The following is a 17,379-nucleotide window of genomic DNA, read 5'->3' as shown; positions in this document are numbered from 1 at the left end:
TAACCTCTTGCCTTTCCAATTACAATTTTTTCCTTTCAATTCCCATATCATATCTTTTCACCTTGAATAAATTTCATGTTTTTTTCGTAAAGAATAAAATTCGTGCCTTTTAACGTTTTATAAATGTCATAAACAAATTGAAATATATAAAATATTTAAAACGATAAATTTATAATTTGTATTTCGTAGAGCTTAGTAAAAAATTTTAAATATCCATAACTTCTCCTAAGAAAAAATACATATACCCTAAATTATTCATGGTTAAATATAATGAAAAAAATTCTTCATACCCTAAATTATTCTACCCTCTTTACACTTAAGAGGAAGATAATAGAACCTTAACTTCTGAATATCTCTCTCATATGAGGACTAGGAAGATAATTGTTATAGGAGACTCTGGTGTTTTGGAAAAACTAATTTAATAAACTCATTTAGAGGGTTGAATTTCACTCCTGAACATTTACGTAAGTATTCCGAAAAAAAAGCTTCCTTTTTTTTAATCAACTCATTTTTTAATCAACTCATTTATGGTTTGTTTGACATTTTTTTTTGTTTATAGTTTTCAGTTTTTTTGAAAATAAAAAACCAAAAACAGGAAACAAGAAAAAGATGTTTTCACTTTTCTATTGTCAGTTTTCAAAATTATCATGATTTTATTAAGTTTGACTAGTTTTTTATTCAATATACAGCATAATATCATATGATTTGAAAAAACAAAAAACCAAAAAACAAAAAACAACAGTAATGCCAAACGAACACTTAGATAATTATTTAATCAACTCATATTTTTTTTAAAAAAAAATAATGCTGCTGGTGTAATAATGATACCAATAATGATAAGTGTGTATTCCGAAAAAAAAAGCTTCCTTTTTTTTGTTATTTAAAAATAAAAAAAAGGTCCAACCTTTTTTACTCGTATAATAAAACCACTCTCAACAACATGGGTGGTTTTATGGGGTGGTTTTGGTGGCGGTGGCGGTGGTGGCGGGAATTTCATCTATTTATCTGGGATTATAGGGTTTCGCACCAAAAAAAAAAAATCTAGGATTCTAGGGTTTCATTTCATTTGTAGGGCATGCGAAATGGCTAAAGTTATTGTTGCTGTCACCAAATTTGATTTGGTTGAAGGTGGCTGGCGCTTCCCATACCCAAAATCTGTGTTCCGATACGAAATTGGTCCTCCCTTCATGGAAATAATACCGACATCGGCTGTTGCTGTTAATTCGACTGTTGCTGCTAGCTGTGAAATTTTTATGCAGTTTATGTATCGTTAAGCTGAGAGTGTTTGTGGGGATCTTATGAATTTTATACTCATGTTGATTGTTGAGAATGCTGAGAACTTTTTACCCATGTTGAGAATGGAGTTTACCCGATTTTGCTTAGTTTAATTTATTTATTGTCTCAAATTTTATGGAATCGGATATTTTTAGCTTTCATTATCAAATATTTTATTTGTGGTTTTGTGCACATTTGACATCCCTTTACCTTGCTATAGATGGAGGCATTGTGGGAACAATGCACAGCTTGGTTATTGATCTGTTTTCTGAGTTTATTATTTGATTAGAAAACTTTGATGTGAAATTAACTTGTGTAAGAGACACAATTAAGTTTAATTCTTTCTTCTAGCAATTTTGGTTCAATATTGTCCAGGCTGTTGGAGCTGCAAGATTAGTTGGAGGAGAGTACCCTGAATGTCCTAGTGAACCTATATGCCAGGTGAAATGTTAGTATGTTACTTTGTATTCTATGTTTTCAGTTATGGAGTTGTTTAATGCTTTATGCAAATAATATAGTAGTATTATTGCCCCTCGTGCAGTATTATCTAAAGACTGGAACTTGTATATTTGGTACTACTTGCAAGTTTAATCAACCACGGAATGCTGGTGGATCATTGACTAACGCGCCACTAAATATCCATGGTTACCCACTATGACCAGTTTGTACTTATCCGTTCTACTTCCATTCAATGTGTATTTATGTGTTTATTTCTTCAAGTCTTCTTTTACAATGTTAATAAACTCTTGGCCTTTTGGGTGATCCATTGGCTTAATTGCTGCAGAGTCCTGTAAGTCCCGTTTTATCGCCTGGTGGTCAACCTGCTGCTGGAGGAGGTTTTGTATACGGAGTGATCACACTATCACCTTCTACACCTGATCTAGTTGGATCTTATGCTCCTCTTACATCTTCTGCTGGGAAGTCAGTCACAGAACATAAGTTTCCAGAGAGACCAGGTGAACCTGAGTGTCAATACCATTTGAAGACCGGGAGTTGTAAATTTGGTGCCTCTTGTAGATATCATCATCCACCAGACCGGGGTGCGTCTGCTGCAGCCTGTTTTCTTGGGCCTCTGGGTCTGCCCCTACGTCTGGTAAGCTTGATCTTGAGCTACTTTTATATCTGTTAATTATTTCTGTTTTAGAGAGTATAATGATTCTTTCTAGTCCCTTTTTAATTTTTACGTACATTGTTGATTTTGATGCTTAACACCTGATGAATTTAAGGACTAAATATTCATATTGATCCATGACAATAATGTTTAGTTCACAATCAACTGTTTGCTATTGCCGCATGATATGATGGTTAAAACATCTAAATTCTTAGCATCTTAAAATTAGGATATGGACTTTCTGGTTGCTATAATAACCTTTTTCCAAGTTCGGGAATGTTAGAATTATTGCTCAGCAATTACTATGCAGCTCTCTCTGTTTTCCTTTCGAAAAATTCAATTAGAAAGTGTTGTTTACCCAACATAATACGACTAGCTAGAATGTGTCTGAATCTTGATTGAACATCTTATCTGGAATTGGATCATTCCACCTTAATTTTAATGAACTCAGTATGAGCTGGATGTCAAACCCTCGACTTTAGTTCATTTGATGGTCCATTGATAATTTCAGCCTCCTAAATGTTATTATTATCTTGCCATTTTAACAACTGCTTGGCATTAGAAGATGTGTCTTCCACATAATATTCTATCATAAGGGCTTGACAACACAATTTTTAATTACTTTTTTTTTTTCCTCCCATATGAAGTACATTGGTATTGTCAATGAATTTATATCATCCTGTCCTGCATGCAATAGAAGCTTTACCGGTGTCTATATCTGAAGGGACATTCTTTCCTCTTAGACAACCGCAGACCATAAATAGCTAATACTGCATATCCTTACAGAGTTTCTGCAATTAATATATACTGTTCAGCGGTAAGGTAATGGTTTTCACTTGCAGTTCCTCATTTCGAGACAAGGGCAGCTAGTTAATGTTTATCTTGATACATTTGCAATCACAATAGACTCCCAGTATTCTGATATTACAAGGGATGTTCTTGAATACTTTAGGAGACACATGATTGGAGAATAAGGAGAAAGTTACTCTGCAGAGGCTGCTGATAGTGCTGAGACAGAGGTTGCAGCTGGGAAAAAAGAAGGTGCTTTTTATGTTTGGTCCAGTGCAGAAGTAAGTGAACTGTTGATGTGCTCCCTGTCAAAGTTAGTTACTTATATATGAATTTAGGTTAGAACTTGCTGGCAAATAACCTTTTTGGAGTTTCTGGGGTGTATAGATTCACAAGGTTGCTTTGATGTGGCAATAATTTTTAGGGATACATCACATAATCAACATCAACTGTACCCCAAAACTTTAAAGGGCCTTCACAATAGGTGAAGTTTTGGTATATGGGTAGCATCCGTGTGATAACAAAATGGCTGATTTTAAGATGGAAAAAAATATACATAAAAGAAATCTTAAGTTTGATATGCAGTTTGTGGTGGTGGTGGTGGTTGGGGGGGGGGGGGGGTGGAGGTGAGGTTGGATTTGTTTAAAAAGGCATGTTGTTGATGGACTTGAAAAAATGTGATGCAATAACACTTGATGGTGTTCTGATTGGAACAGTTTCCCTCTCCATCTTTAAATTGTTACCCACTTTAAAAGATGCTTATGTCTCTTACGGTGTCCTTCGATTTCTTCTTACCCTTCGAATTTTCTGATATTTTTATCTTGAGACTTTGTTTATTGACTTGTTAAATATGTAACTTCACAACTTATATGTCTGTTTCCAGTTTGAATTACCTATTTTTTTGGTTAAATATATTCAGATTGAGGACATCCTTAAAGAGCATGCTAATCTATTCAAGGAACATTACTATATAAAGCCCACTGGGAACTGTGAGCTATCTAGAATAAGTGACCCTCACAATGAATTCAGAGGCAAGAACGTGCTTATTGAGAGGAGCAGCACAAAAACACTGGCAAAGAAACACGGCATGCCTATTGAGCAGTATCTTGATATTCTGGGGATGTGCAGGAAATTTTTTTTTGATGTGAGATCTAAAAGACTACGTCCACATCTGGATAACAAGGTACTATTCTCTAGTTTTTCCGTAGAACTCTGACTGTTGAAAGCTGTATTCTTTAAACCTTCTTAAAAATAGCTCTTCAAAATCTGCTCCTTTGCCTTTTTAGTCAGGGTGCCTGATGGATTTTTTTTAACTGGAAGCCAGGTTTTAGGCCCATCTACTTTTGGCTCTGACTCTTCCTAGCTTAGTGATTCGTTGTTGTTAAAAAAATTACTTCCCCTTTATTCAGTGCATATCAACATATTCATAACTCTGCATGTATGATTATGATTTTCTATTTTCTTGCAACCCCAGTATAGTGGTTGACAGTCTCGACACGCTAAAATTGATATTGATACAACCTTGAAATAAAAATATTATGAAATAACTACTTTGTGTCAGTGTGTCAAAAATAAATTAAAAAAAATAAATTACTGATACAACTGTCGTGTGTTGTTTTGTTTTCTTTGTGTGTCTAGTTTCATACCTTACACAAGTTGTGGCTTCATATATTCTTCCGCCTTGCCTGCATGAATAATATTGCACATCTTGCAAATGATAGTGTTGTGGAACGGACTCGTTATTTCATCCTTTGCAAGAGGTTATAAAATACTCTAAGGGAGAACCTGATGGACTTAAACATTACTTCCCTGTTGCTGGTACTGATGTAAGAACTCTTTCCATAAATTGTAAACATGCCTTTAAATCTTTTTAATTGATTGTGCTTCTATTTGTTTGGTTTTGTTCGCCCACTAGCTCTACTGTGAGCTGCTCCATTATTATTTGAGCTTTCATGAACTTGTTTAGTTGTTCATTTCTGTAATTGCAGCTTTTCGGATGTCACCTAATTGTACTTAACTGACCCCTAAAGAACAAATGTTGATACTTTTGGCTTTACTACCCACAAGATTTTTTTTTTGCCTTCCAATAAAAGTAAGGGGTTGAGAAGTTTTCAACTTTCTTGTATGTATTATTTTTGGTGAACCTAATTTATCATAATATGAATCTATTTCATCACTAAAGTAAAAAAATTTACATACCCCAGAACAACTATATGGTGTTAGGTCCGTTGAAATCAACTTTACTGGTGTAGAAAGCAAAATATTTAACTAGAAAGAGTAAATAACAGATACTTGGACTCTTTTATCCTTCTATCAGCCATTTTGGGAGCATAAAATCTTCATATTGCAATACCCTAATAGATCAGTGATTTTTGGGGCAGATCAAGATTTGGACCAGCAAATATACTGATGACCAATATGTGGTTTTCTCTTAAAACACCTCTGAATACCTTAATCACTTGAATTTGAACTGATTGCTCTCCGCTAGCTAAACTAGGTGGTTTGTCTGTTGTGCATCTCTTTCATACTTCCTCTGTTTCAAGATAGCTGCAACCTATGGGCTAAATTATAGCTCTTGGTGGTCAGAATTGACTGGAGGTCTTAAATTTTAATCATAGGCTTGGGGGATGAAGAGTTAGAAGTTTAGATGTGGTGGAGTTGTTGAGCAAAAGACGGAGTGTTTTTCCACCTCTCTCTCTCTCTATCTCTCTCTCGTAGGAATGGCCTGGTTGGTGGTCTAGCTGGGAACAAAGTAGGAAGTTTCATAATTTGAAGTCCTATTTACATCCTTTTTCCTCTTTCTAAAAAAAATGTTCCATTCGGCTGGGGCGTTGCTTTAAGGAGCTGGAAGAGGAGTATATGGGAAACTTCCTAACAATGTGCTGGTTGTTTTGGGGCGCTTGTATTATGTATGTGGTTGAGAATGTCGTGGTTGAGCCAGAAAAGATGGTCAGCTATGCAGTAAAAATTGATGGAGAGGCATGAGTTGCAGCTGCTAAGACTGTATCACGAGGGGTGCGGGTGATGGGAGCTTTCATAAGGGCACAGCCTGAGATAGGGTGGTTCAAGGTGAATATTGTCACAGGGTTGTTGGATGAAGCTGGCTTGGGTGTAGTTGCTGTGATCCAAAGCAATGAGGATGAGGTTTTGGTTCGCATAGTGGTTCAGTGTTTGGAGAAATTGGAGACGATTATGACGGAAGCTAAGGCGATACATTGGGCCTAAAAGTGGCAAAGGATGCTGGTTTTCGTTGGATTGTTGTTGAATGTGACTGCTCGATGGTTATACAAGCTCTACAAAAGAAGCTGAAGGGCCTTAGTGCTTTCTTTAAGATATAGATGATCTATTAGAGATATGTTTTAGTTTTGATGATGTAGTTTGGTCTTAAGTTGAGTGTAATGGTAATAAGGTCAATCATGACTTACCCATGTGACAGGAGCTCCGATATGGTACTTCATTGAAGTAAAAGTAACCAAGTAAATTGTCACTTCAATTTTCTTTCATCCTATTGATCAACCTATGCTTAAAAAGTCTCACTTTCAATGTATTTTCACTTCCCACATGATTCTTGTTAACGGAAAAAACATGTAAAAGTTTGTTGCCGAGATGTCTGTTATTTGTACAAGTTTTGCTGAACGTTGCCATTATGCCATTTATGTTCATAAGTTTTAAGCACTTATGCCAGCCATGTTGCTAGAACTTCATGCTAAATGTATCATCTTCCCCTTCCCCAGTCAATCAAGTTGAAGTACATTCTTGATGCCACTCTCTTTTATTTCCGAGGCCTTAAAGCAGTACATACCAAGCCACCCATCCACCATTGTCCCAGTTGTTATATAATGTATATATCTTATATAGCTTGCAAGTCATCTATCCTAAGTGACTTTTATTGTTGTCAAGTTCAGGTAATTACAGCCCTATCGAATACCTCCCACTTTAGGACTGAAATATAATCCTTACTGTTGATAATAGCTTTCAAATATGTTCAGAACTTCGGAATGCATAATAAATTATGGTAGCAAATAGCTCTGTGGACTCATGTCATCGCTATTTGGTAATAATTCAACGGAAGCATGCTCTATAGCCCTAGTTGCTATGCTTCCTTGTGAGACTACTCCTTTTGCCAGACATTGTTAGACATTCTGTAAATTTGATTACTCTCATGAAGTTATTTTTCCATGCTAGTTGTATTTGAGCTCTAATTTTTTTCCAAGGATTTTGTGTAATATTTTGCATAAAGCGTCCTGCGTGGATACCCCAAGGTAATGCATAATTATTGGTAATGGATAATATTGAAGAATATCATGTTCGCGAATGAAGATGCATTACTTTGGACATTATACAGGAGATACCCATGTCAAATTACATTTGTACATTGCCATTTGCTTCTTCCACAGCTCTGTAGCCCTTTTTCTTTTGATTTTTTATACTCCCTTGTTTATGGTTGGTAAAGTTTACTGGAAACTTTTGATAGAGCAATAAAATCAACGACAAATCGGAGTATTGAGGAATAAAACAGGTTTCAATACTATTGTGTGAATTGAACACAGGTGAAGGAGCAGTAACCAACGAAAAATTTGAACAGTTAGCTGAGGGCAATTTGGTAAATATTGAACTTCTCACTTTTATACAAAGTATTGCATGTGTTATGATATATTAGGATATTACGTAGTATATGATATTTATATGATATTATATGATTTGCATAGTTGTTATAATATTGCTATAATCTTTTTTTTTTTTTTCAGACGATACTGCTATAATCTATCTTATGCCAACTATGTACTCCGTAGTTAGTTATACATCTATAAATAAAGTAAGAAAAAGTTTAGGAAACCATGCTAAAGAGAATTCCTATTCCTAATACAAGTCATAGACGCTTAAAAGATTAGGAAAGTATTTTCAAAAAAAAAAAAAAAAGAAAAAAAAATTAGGAAACTAATTATGGAGTTATATCTTTTTTTTTTTTCCTTTTTTTTTTCGAATTCCATCAATTATTATTAGTTTATTACTGATAAACTTCCTATGGGAAAAAAAAAAATGTCAAGATGGTAAAAAAAACCCTACCTATCTTTTGAATTGGCGATTCCCAAAGACATTATAATTCCCCATATTCTCATAAAATTACCCGTTAGATCACTCCCCCATTTAAAGTGTGTTACCAAATATTTCAAAACCTTAATATCAAGTTCGGAATTTATTAACTTTCACCTCCGTACCCAAAATTCAAATTCATCGTCCGATGATGAAAAACTTTATATTCTCCAATCATCGTCTCTACTCTTTGGATTCATCTTCCTCACCCGTTCAACGACTCGAACTCCGTTATCCTCCAAAACAAGGTGAACGTAATGTTCTATACAAATTAATAGGATGTTGCAACGGCTTACATTGTATTCAATGGGATGACGGATTTTACTTAGATTACGTGGTATTCAATCCATCTATTGGAGTTTACAAGAAAATAGGTTTTCACTTTGTGGATATTGATCTTCTGATCAATGGACTATTTTTAGTACATTCTGGATTTGGTTTTCTACTAGTTCTCTTGATTTATGAATATTGATTTATTTTTAAAGGAGGCTTATTGTATACTTAATTGATACATATCATATTTTATAAGAAACCTAACACTTACTATTAACACTAACCCGACCTATTTAATTAAACGGGTCGAAAACCCTCAACATTAACCCGTTTTTCCATGTATAGTTTGTGTCGTGTCAACTTTTGCTAGCTTTAACAGCATCCATTTCAACCAAATTTTCTTTTTTGTAAATATCATGGAACAAAGACCAAAACGCTCCTAAATTCTTCCAAGTTTCACACCATAACAACTTCTCCCATGGATCAACCATAACACAATTTACAGTTCTAAGTCAGATTATTTATCAAATATGTGAACTTCCGGGTAAATTATCAACAAAACCTAGGTATTCAATAAACAAAACAGACTAAATAAAAATTTATATTATTAGGGCGGCTAATGTGCACGTCATAGCCAGCCATGCATGAGAAACTTTTTCGATTTGATCTCATGTCGTATATTTAGTTGTTGGCAGTATATATGTGGATAAACATGTAAACAAATTTTCACGGTTATAAATATTGGCACAGTATTATTAAAAGTATAAAATTAGAGACAAGTGATATTGATAAGGACAATAAGTAAATTAACATTTTAAAGGGTATAAAAAGATAGGGATAACCCATCTATTAGAAATTCAAGACTAAGGGGTGCTTAAAATTGAAGAAAGAACAATAAAATCAATCTGGGTACGAAATATATAACATTAATAATAAGTAGATCGTGATTTGTGAACGTCGGGCAAATTAATTTTATGCAATAGGTCTCAAAATCCTTGTATCACGAGTCTATTATTATGATTCTATCACACCAAACTCATAGTAAGTACTTTAATTGCCCAATACTTCACAACCCACAAACTCATGCATATGCTTCATAAAAGAAATATTGGACCACATTAGTTTACGTGAGCTAAGTAATTATACGAAGTGTCGAAGTACTGTAGCTTAGTTCATATAACTAAGAAGAGATAATATTATAGTTGTGGTTGCTAATATGTACTTAATCGTACTTAATCAAGTATAAATCTATACTCACATTTCTAATATCATTACACTTAATGGTAGATCCAGGAATTTAGGTATGGAGGTACGTAATTAGGCTTGTTAAAAAAATATTTAAAACACAAAATTTGCCATAGGAGTATATTAATTGCACGATAGGTAGTACAAGAAAATAGACAATGAAAATACCAAAGGTTTTCTATTTTAAAGATTTGAAATAAATTTGTGTAAAAAAATAACAAAGTGCAAAGAAAATTATTGTCACATCAATGAGCATGTAGAATTTCTTTAGAAGAAAATAAATTTTTTCAAAAAAAAAAAAAAAAAAAAAAAAAAAAAAAAAAAAAAATGAAGTTGCTATAAATCTAATCAATAGAGAACACATAAGAGACCAGGTATCCATTTAAAGCGGTCTCTTTTTATTTCAATCTACAGCCAATGTATGCGCCAAATTATTTGACAGTACCTAAGAGACCAGTTATTTATAAAACTGCGACAGCGCCCTGCACGCAAGATTGTCAGAGTTGTTACTATTGAAGTACTTAAGAGACTTGTTATTTGAATGGGCGTACAACTATACCTCTGTGTACCCTTGGATCCACCACTGATTACATTGACAAAGACAATACACAATAATACTTTCAATATATAAACCCATTAAATCCATGTTTTTGTCTGAAATCACCTGGCCCACAATAAAAATTGTTGTCTAAGACCACCTAATTTTTTTTTGGGTTTTCTAAGCTATGCCCCCGAGTTATTGACTTTCTAAGTTGTACCCGTGCTTTTTCAAAGTTATAAGTTGTGCCCTCCACCTCACGATATTTTATCAAGAATAACTTTTGACAGTCATATCCTTAAATGAAAGTTAAGTGGTATTTCGGGGTTTTATGTGTCCCTTGGGAGTAGGAATGGTAACGGATCGGTTGCGGTTAAATCCGAATATGATCCGTTTACTAAACGGACTCTGGATTTGAATCCGAATCCGAATCCGAAAAGTCCGAGTCCGATTCCGATCCGACTAGTAAATTTCGGATCTGAATCCGATCCGTTTATTTGGACATCTAAATGATCCGAATGTTTTTTTGTTTTTTTTTAAGTGTATGATATACCTATAATTTCTTGTATTGTCCCTAATATATTTTATTTCTTATATCATATTGTCTCGGGTCGGACTCAGATCGGATTCTGTCGGACTTTACGAAGAGTCCAAGTCCAATCTGCCTCCTATTCGGATTCGGATTTAGACTATTTTTAATCGGATTTGGATTGGACTTTTTTCTTTTGATCGGGTCGGATTCGGATCGAACTCGGATTGAATTGCTATCCCTACTTGGGAGAGTTACGTCACTAAGTCTGGGTTCTGGCCGCCTGTACCTGCAAAATAACTCAAACTCCGGGTGGTCGGAGTTCCGCCTCCGACGATCAAATTAACACAGTTTATGAGTAAAATGATGCGGAATAGTAAATATCTTCTCGGATACAGAGGTCAGCTGTTTTCTTTGTTAGCGAGAATAACTAATGAGTTAATGATTGAACGTGCCCCCAAAATGGGGGGAATCTCCCTATTTATAGGGTCATTGGAGTTTGTGCCCTTGTCCTAGGTTACAAAAACCTAGGACTGATTGGGTTGCGCTATTTTACGGCTTTTTAGAGATTTGGGCCTTGAAGGTCACCAATTCCTTTGGGACATATGCCTACCATGTGTTGAGCCCAAGTAGGTCCATTTTGGGCTCTTCCTAGGGTGACACGTGTCACACTCTGAGAGGTTCACGCGGCGGGGTAAAAAAACCAAAACATTTGCCTCTAACAGAGGTGACGTGGCGTGCCATGTGGGGCCTGTGACATGTGTCACACATGGATTGGTGCATGTAGTTTTACTGTTCATCAGGAGTAAAAATTAGGGTTTTTTACCCCTAAAATTGAACCCCTCTAGAAATAGTTTTTCGCCCTCCCTTCATTTCGCACGTTTACGGAAAATTCTTTGGGTAAAAATCTTTGACTTTGAGAGCATTTGTCATTCTCTAAGAAAAGTATCAGCCCCTGTCCGCATATTCCTACATACGACCAAGCTTTTCTAGCGTCCTTCGCACCTTCGACTGTAAGGTAACCATCTACTTTTCTATCTTTTTGTTTTTACTTTACTTCTTTTCTTTTGAACATGGTTTTCCAAACGCGCACGACACAACCTAGGTTAGTGATCAGCAGGTTACTAGGGATGGCTGAATCTAGGACTAGGAGTGCCGATTATCCCTTCTTGGACTCCCCTTAGCGAATTTCCCCAAATCTGACCGTCTTTGTGTCTGTGTTGGAAACTATGGCCAGAACAAAGCAAACAACAAGGAGACAAAATTCGGACGGCTCCTTTTAGGGCGCCTGTTAGCGAGATTTCTGATTAGGCGCCTGGTACTCCTACTACCCCTAGTGATTCAATTTTACAAGAATCGGGGGAGGAGTTAAAGGACGTTGTCTCTGGCTCTACTCACCAGGCCTCTTATTTGGATATTGGGTCCGACGGCGAATCAAAGCCGTCCACTTCTGCAGGGTCTTTGAGGACTATGATGAAAAGCGCTCTCGGCTAGAAACGGCGAGAGAGTCCCTCTCAGTTGAGATGGGCGAGGGTTGGGCCGAGCCCTATGCTAATCACCGAGAGCAATAGGCGGCCTATTATCACAAAGTTCCCGCCAGCATGCGGAAGATCATGGCTAAAAAGGTAAGAGAGTTCTGCGCCTAAACATGTCATGGGACATGATATAATTCTCAGCATCCCTGATGCTGAAGATACTGTAGTTTGTCCAGAGGCGTCCTGCTATAGAGATGAATGTTTTGGCTGCTATGAGGCATCCATTCAGGCTGGTCTTAGGTTTCCTCTCCACCCGGTTGTGGAGAGAATTTTGGACGGATACCAGCTAGGTGTCTGGCAACTTTCCCCCAATTCTTGGGCCAACATCTTAAGGTATGTGTCCGCCTGTGAGATGCTCGAGGTAAAGCCAAGCTTTGAGGCATTTTCTCAGATGCATTAGCTCAGCCGGACCCCGAAAGCAAGCGGGTCCGGATGGTACACCCTTTCAAGCCATAAGGGATATATGATGGCTGTCGGGAAGGAGTCTAAGTGGAAGGACAGGAGGAACAAGTTTTACATTATCACCTCCCCCGACCGGATGAGGAACAAATTAAAAAATATAACCGATGGAACCGGAACCATCCTTTGCTTTCTAGAGGAGTTGAGCTGCCGCCTGTCCCAAGAAGGGCCAAGGAGTAGATCTTCGACAGGGGTCTCTTTAAAGTGATCATTCAGTCAAATGAAGAGACTGGGGAGAAGGAAGTCATCCCCTAGAGTTACATTCCCCACTATGAATGGCTTGCCGATGGGAATTACTTGTCCGCTTGCAGCCTGAGTGTTGAGAGGCCGAGAGGTAGTTGACCAAATGTTTTTCCTTTGTTGGCCAAACTTGATTTTTGTTTTATTCTTACGAATCTCAACTTTTTTCTGTAGACAAAGCAATGGAGAAGCTATCGGCCTTTAAGAAGCCGGCTGCAAACTCTGCCGCCTACTACAGATTGTCAATCCTGGGAAAATGGAAGCCTGACAACTCTAAGGCAGGCAAAATTCCCAAGGTGAGCCACATTTTAACCTTCACTAAATAGGGTAAATTTCATTTTCTGCCTGCTATTTAATCTTCAATTTGTGCAGGGCAATTCAACCAAACCCTCTTTCTTTACTTAGGTAGAGCCGAAGCTTCAAAAGCAGTCGGGCAGTGATGTGAGTACTCTTAGAAAGGTCAGGAAGCACATTGCCTATAAACCTAGGAATACCAAGGCCGAAGACGGCTCCCACCCCTTAATTGGAGGGAAATCACTTTTTTAAACGTGGAGACTTTGAAGAAACCGGACGCCCATGGGGTGTCGAAGAGTGGCAAAAGTCCACTCGGCGCTGATGGCGGCTCAGCAGCAAGGGGGAGAAATTCCCCGGTGATTGGGAGATAGCCTTTAGGACCAAAAATCCTAAAGAGAGAATAGCTACTAGTGGGAGCAAGGCCCCTGCCGAGAAAAACGAGGCGGATGTTGGAGGTATTACTGCTCTTAATCCTTTACCCTATCCTTGTAGGGTAAAATTCAATCAGCAGTCGACCAGCACTTCTGAGGACACCCGGTCCTTTGGCCGAATTTACGTCAACTACTTACAAAGTAATGAATGTGCAGATACCCCCCAAAAGCTAGATATCCAGCTTTTGGTGAAAACCATGTCGAGAGCCATCCCCCCTGAAGACAAAGCATCGATTAGAGGAGTCGGCACTCTCAACTTCCATGCCATCTTAGCCCTCCTTGTTGAGGTACCATAACTTGTAAATTTTACTTATTATTATTTTTTTTTTGTGCAACTCTTTAAGTCGCCTGATTCTAATATTGTGCCATTTTTCCAAACACATGCCATGCTGCGAGTAAACGGCCTTAAAAAGCTGTTTAACGAGAAGACCAAAGAGGTAAAGGCTGCGAATGCTTGGTCCGCCTCTTTTCTAGATGAGGCCAATTTTGAGATTTCTCAAAACAAACTTCTGACAATTGATATGATGTATTCTCAAACAATGGCCAATCTGCAGGTCAAGGCCGATCTTGACGCAGCGAAGAGGCGGATATCCGAGCCAGAGAATGAGGTCAAGGACCTTAATGCCAAGCTCGTGCCCCTCAAGGAGGCAGACCAGAAGGCTGAAGGGCTACGTAATAGAGTCGAAAACTCAAGAGGAGACTACAAAATCAGGATGTCCAACTAGGGAAGAAGTTTACTTCAAGAGCCGAGGAGGAGAAGAAACCTTGGTTAAGCAGATGATGGACGATTATGACTCTATCATACAGATGACTTGGGAGTCACTCTTTCCCGGTATTAGCTATGACAGATGGAAGAATCCGTTTGAGGCGGCCTCCACTGAGTTCAATGATAGGCTTCTGCAAAAAGCCCAAGAGAAAGCAGAGGAAGAGGAGGAGTCGTCCGACTCTACGGAGGACAGGAGGAGTCTTCCAGGGAGTCTAATCCGGAAGAGGAGCAGGAGGATGAAAAGGACCGGCAGCCGAATAATAAAGAATGAGTGGAGTTCTTCTCACCTGTTTTCAAATGTCTATTTTTTTCCTTTTCCTTTTCTATCTTGATCAATGAGTCAAACAATTAAATGAATTGTTTTATTTCACAGTACTTGGTCAAGGAGCAGGGGTAGATTAATATGGTTCGAGTCATTACCACGACAATCTCTTAGATCTAAGAGGCGTTAAAAGAAAACTTTTCCTTTAAACTTCTTTCAGTTCGTTCCAATGGCCACTAAGGAAGATATTGAGAACCTCAACAAATCCATCAAGGCACTGTCTGCCATGATGCAAACCCTTACCACTAGGGTCACTACCATATAACAAAACAACGTCACTGTTGCTACCCTTTACAAATTGAAAGAACATATGAGCAAGATTTCTGAGGATTTCACCGATATGGAACAACCTCCCACTCCTTTGGACATGAAAGACAGACTTCCTGAAAAGTTTTCTATCGCTGATATTTCAAAGTTCAAGCCTACTCACAATCCAGTGTTCCATTTAAAGGCGTTCTCTACAACCATGGCTCTCAAGGGATTGGACGTAATACTCTTCCCTACGGTGTTCCCTCTCTCCTTAGAGCATGCTTGCCAACAATGGTTTTATTCTCTAGATGCCAAACATACTGCAACTTGGCAAGATGTCATCGACAGTTTCACGAATCGTTACGAGTGTAATATTCAAACCAGAACTTCTGAACGTGAACTCTCCATTCTCAAACAGAAAGAGAATGAAGGCTTCACCGCTTATTTGAACAGGTGGAGAGAAACGGCTGCACTCTTGGTAGATCCCCCCAAAGAAAGAGAGATGGTTCGCCTCTTCATCCAAAACCTAACTTACAAGTACAAGCAATACCTTAGGTTCTTGCCTTTGAACACTTTCGAAGCTGTATATGACATTGGTATCAATACCGAGGATGAGCTAATAAAGACTGCTGGTAGTGACAATAATAATACTTAGAAAAACAAGAAAAACGACCTTCCTTCTTCTTCCTCTTCTAAGCCCGAAGGTACTACCAACAATGTATGTCAGGTCGATCTCAATGAAGTGTTAACCCTTGATACTCCATTGCCCAAGAAAAAAAGAACTTACACTCCTTTAGGAATGACTTATGATGCGGCCTTTGATCGCCTTTACGCTCAAGGCTTGATCACACCTATTGGACCATTTCCAGAGCCAAAACCTGAAGAAAGGAGCGCCAAGTGGAACCCCAATGCCCATTACAAGTGCCATCAAGGAAAGGGCCATACCACCGAGCAATGTTGGAATTTGAAGGACGTCATTCAAGACTTGGTGGATGCAAACAAACTTCTTGTCCCTCCAGGCGGCAAGAAGTAATGAAGAAAGGCGCACAGCGAGTTCATCGTGCAAGATTTCATGATTTTTTTTAATCATTCCCTTTTCCCCATTAGTCTAGCATAGATTTTCCTTTCTGTTATTTGATCATTGTGTTTTTTTATTAACCATTTCCATCAATAATACGAGCATTATTCCTTTATATCTCGATCATGACTTTCTTATGCATAAAATAAAAATAAAAAATAAAAAAAAATAATTGCCGAACTAAACACAAGGTACACTAATGATTTGAGGCACCTTTGCAGCCCTGTCACTCCCCTTAAACCATTTTCAATCACATATCCATTTCTTCATCACCAAATGTGTCTCCCCAAAAACCAGACCAGTGATGAATATCTTTCACGTCAATGATTATCGAACGAAGTGAAAGTGTGAAAAGTCTAGTGATGCGGTTGTTTTTAATAAAATACTTTCTTTCTATTTTCGAAAATGAGCTCTATTTATAGAAATAGCCAGTCCAATTTAATCTGGTCAAGGGTCCAATAATAGTGTAGTTGGATTGGGCTCGAAAAGAGCCTTCCAACGGTATATTATAAGTCCATTTCCGATGAATAATGAGGAAGTTATGGCCAAACACTTCTAGAATTCGGTCAAATTGCAACCGTTTTTTTACGACCGTCAATAAAACGGTCGCAAAACTAGAAATCTGCGACCATTTTAAAGGCGGTCGCAATTTTACGACCGTTTTAAAGGCGGTCGCAATTTTGCGACCGTTTTTTACCATTTACACCGTTGCAAGTATATTTAAATAATTATTTTTTAATAAATACATGTGAAAATTAATTAAAAATAAAAATAAAGTAGTCGCGACCGCCTAAAACGGTCGCAGATTACGACCGTTTTAACACACGGTCGCAAATAGTCGCTAGTTACGACCGTTTTCAACAGTCGTAAGTAGTTTTTTTCTTTTTTTTTTTCAAAAAAAAAATGGGGTATAAAAGCCCACTAACCCTAGCCCTAATTCCTTTTCAACACTTTCAGCAGCCGCTCCTTCTCTCTTTTCTCTTTCTCTCTCCTCTCTCTCTTCTCACGTTGGTCTGTCTTCATCTTCCGTTCTTTCCTTCTCTCCATTCCTCTTCTCCTCCACCATTACTTCTCTCCTCCTTCATTATTTGACTTTTATCGCCAGAAATCAGACACAATTCAAAGAAATAGATCGAAAATCGTCCAAACAT

At 37.6% G+C, this 17,379-nt stretch overlaps 1 protein-coding gene across 1 annotated transcript; it reads left to right on the top strand.

Moving 5' to 3' along the window:
- The first annotated feature begins 1,082 nt into the window (after nucleotides 1–1,082).
- On the top strand, nucleotides 1,083–5,064 carry LOC145570996 (zinc finger CCCH domain-containing protein 57-like). Its single transcript, XM_081630105.1, has 8 exons — nucleotides 1,083–1,242; nucleotides 1,496–1,527; nucleotides 1,651–1,716; nucleotides 1,817–1,879; nucleotides 2,060–2,368; nucleotides 3,339–3,456; nucleotides 4,095–4,358; nucleotides 4,814–5,064. The coding sequence occupies exons 1-6, from the start codon at nucleotides 1,083–1,085 to the stop codon at nucleotides 3,387–3,389; spliced, it is 681 nt and encodes a 226-aa protein (XP_081486231.1). The 3' UTR covers nucleotides 3,390–3,456; nucleotides 4,095–4,358; nucleotides 4,814–5,064.
- The last annotated feature ends 12,315 nt before the right edge of the window (nucleotides 5,065–17,379 follow it).

The sequence above is a fragment of the Chenopodium album genome, chromosome 12 (genome assembly GCF_948465745.1).
Source record: "Chenopodium album chromosome 12, dcCheAlbu1.1, whole genome shotgun sequence".
In the NCBI taxonomy this organism is placed as follows: domain Eukaryota; kingdom Viridiplantae; phylum Streptophyta; class Magnoliopsida; order Caryophyllales; family Amaranthaceae; genus Chenopodium; species Chenopodium album.
The sequence above is the reverse complement of the archived record's forward strand: the minus strand, read 5'-3'. Positions and strand labels throughout refer to the sequence as shown.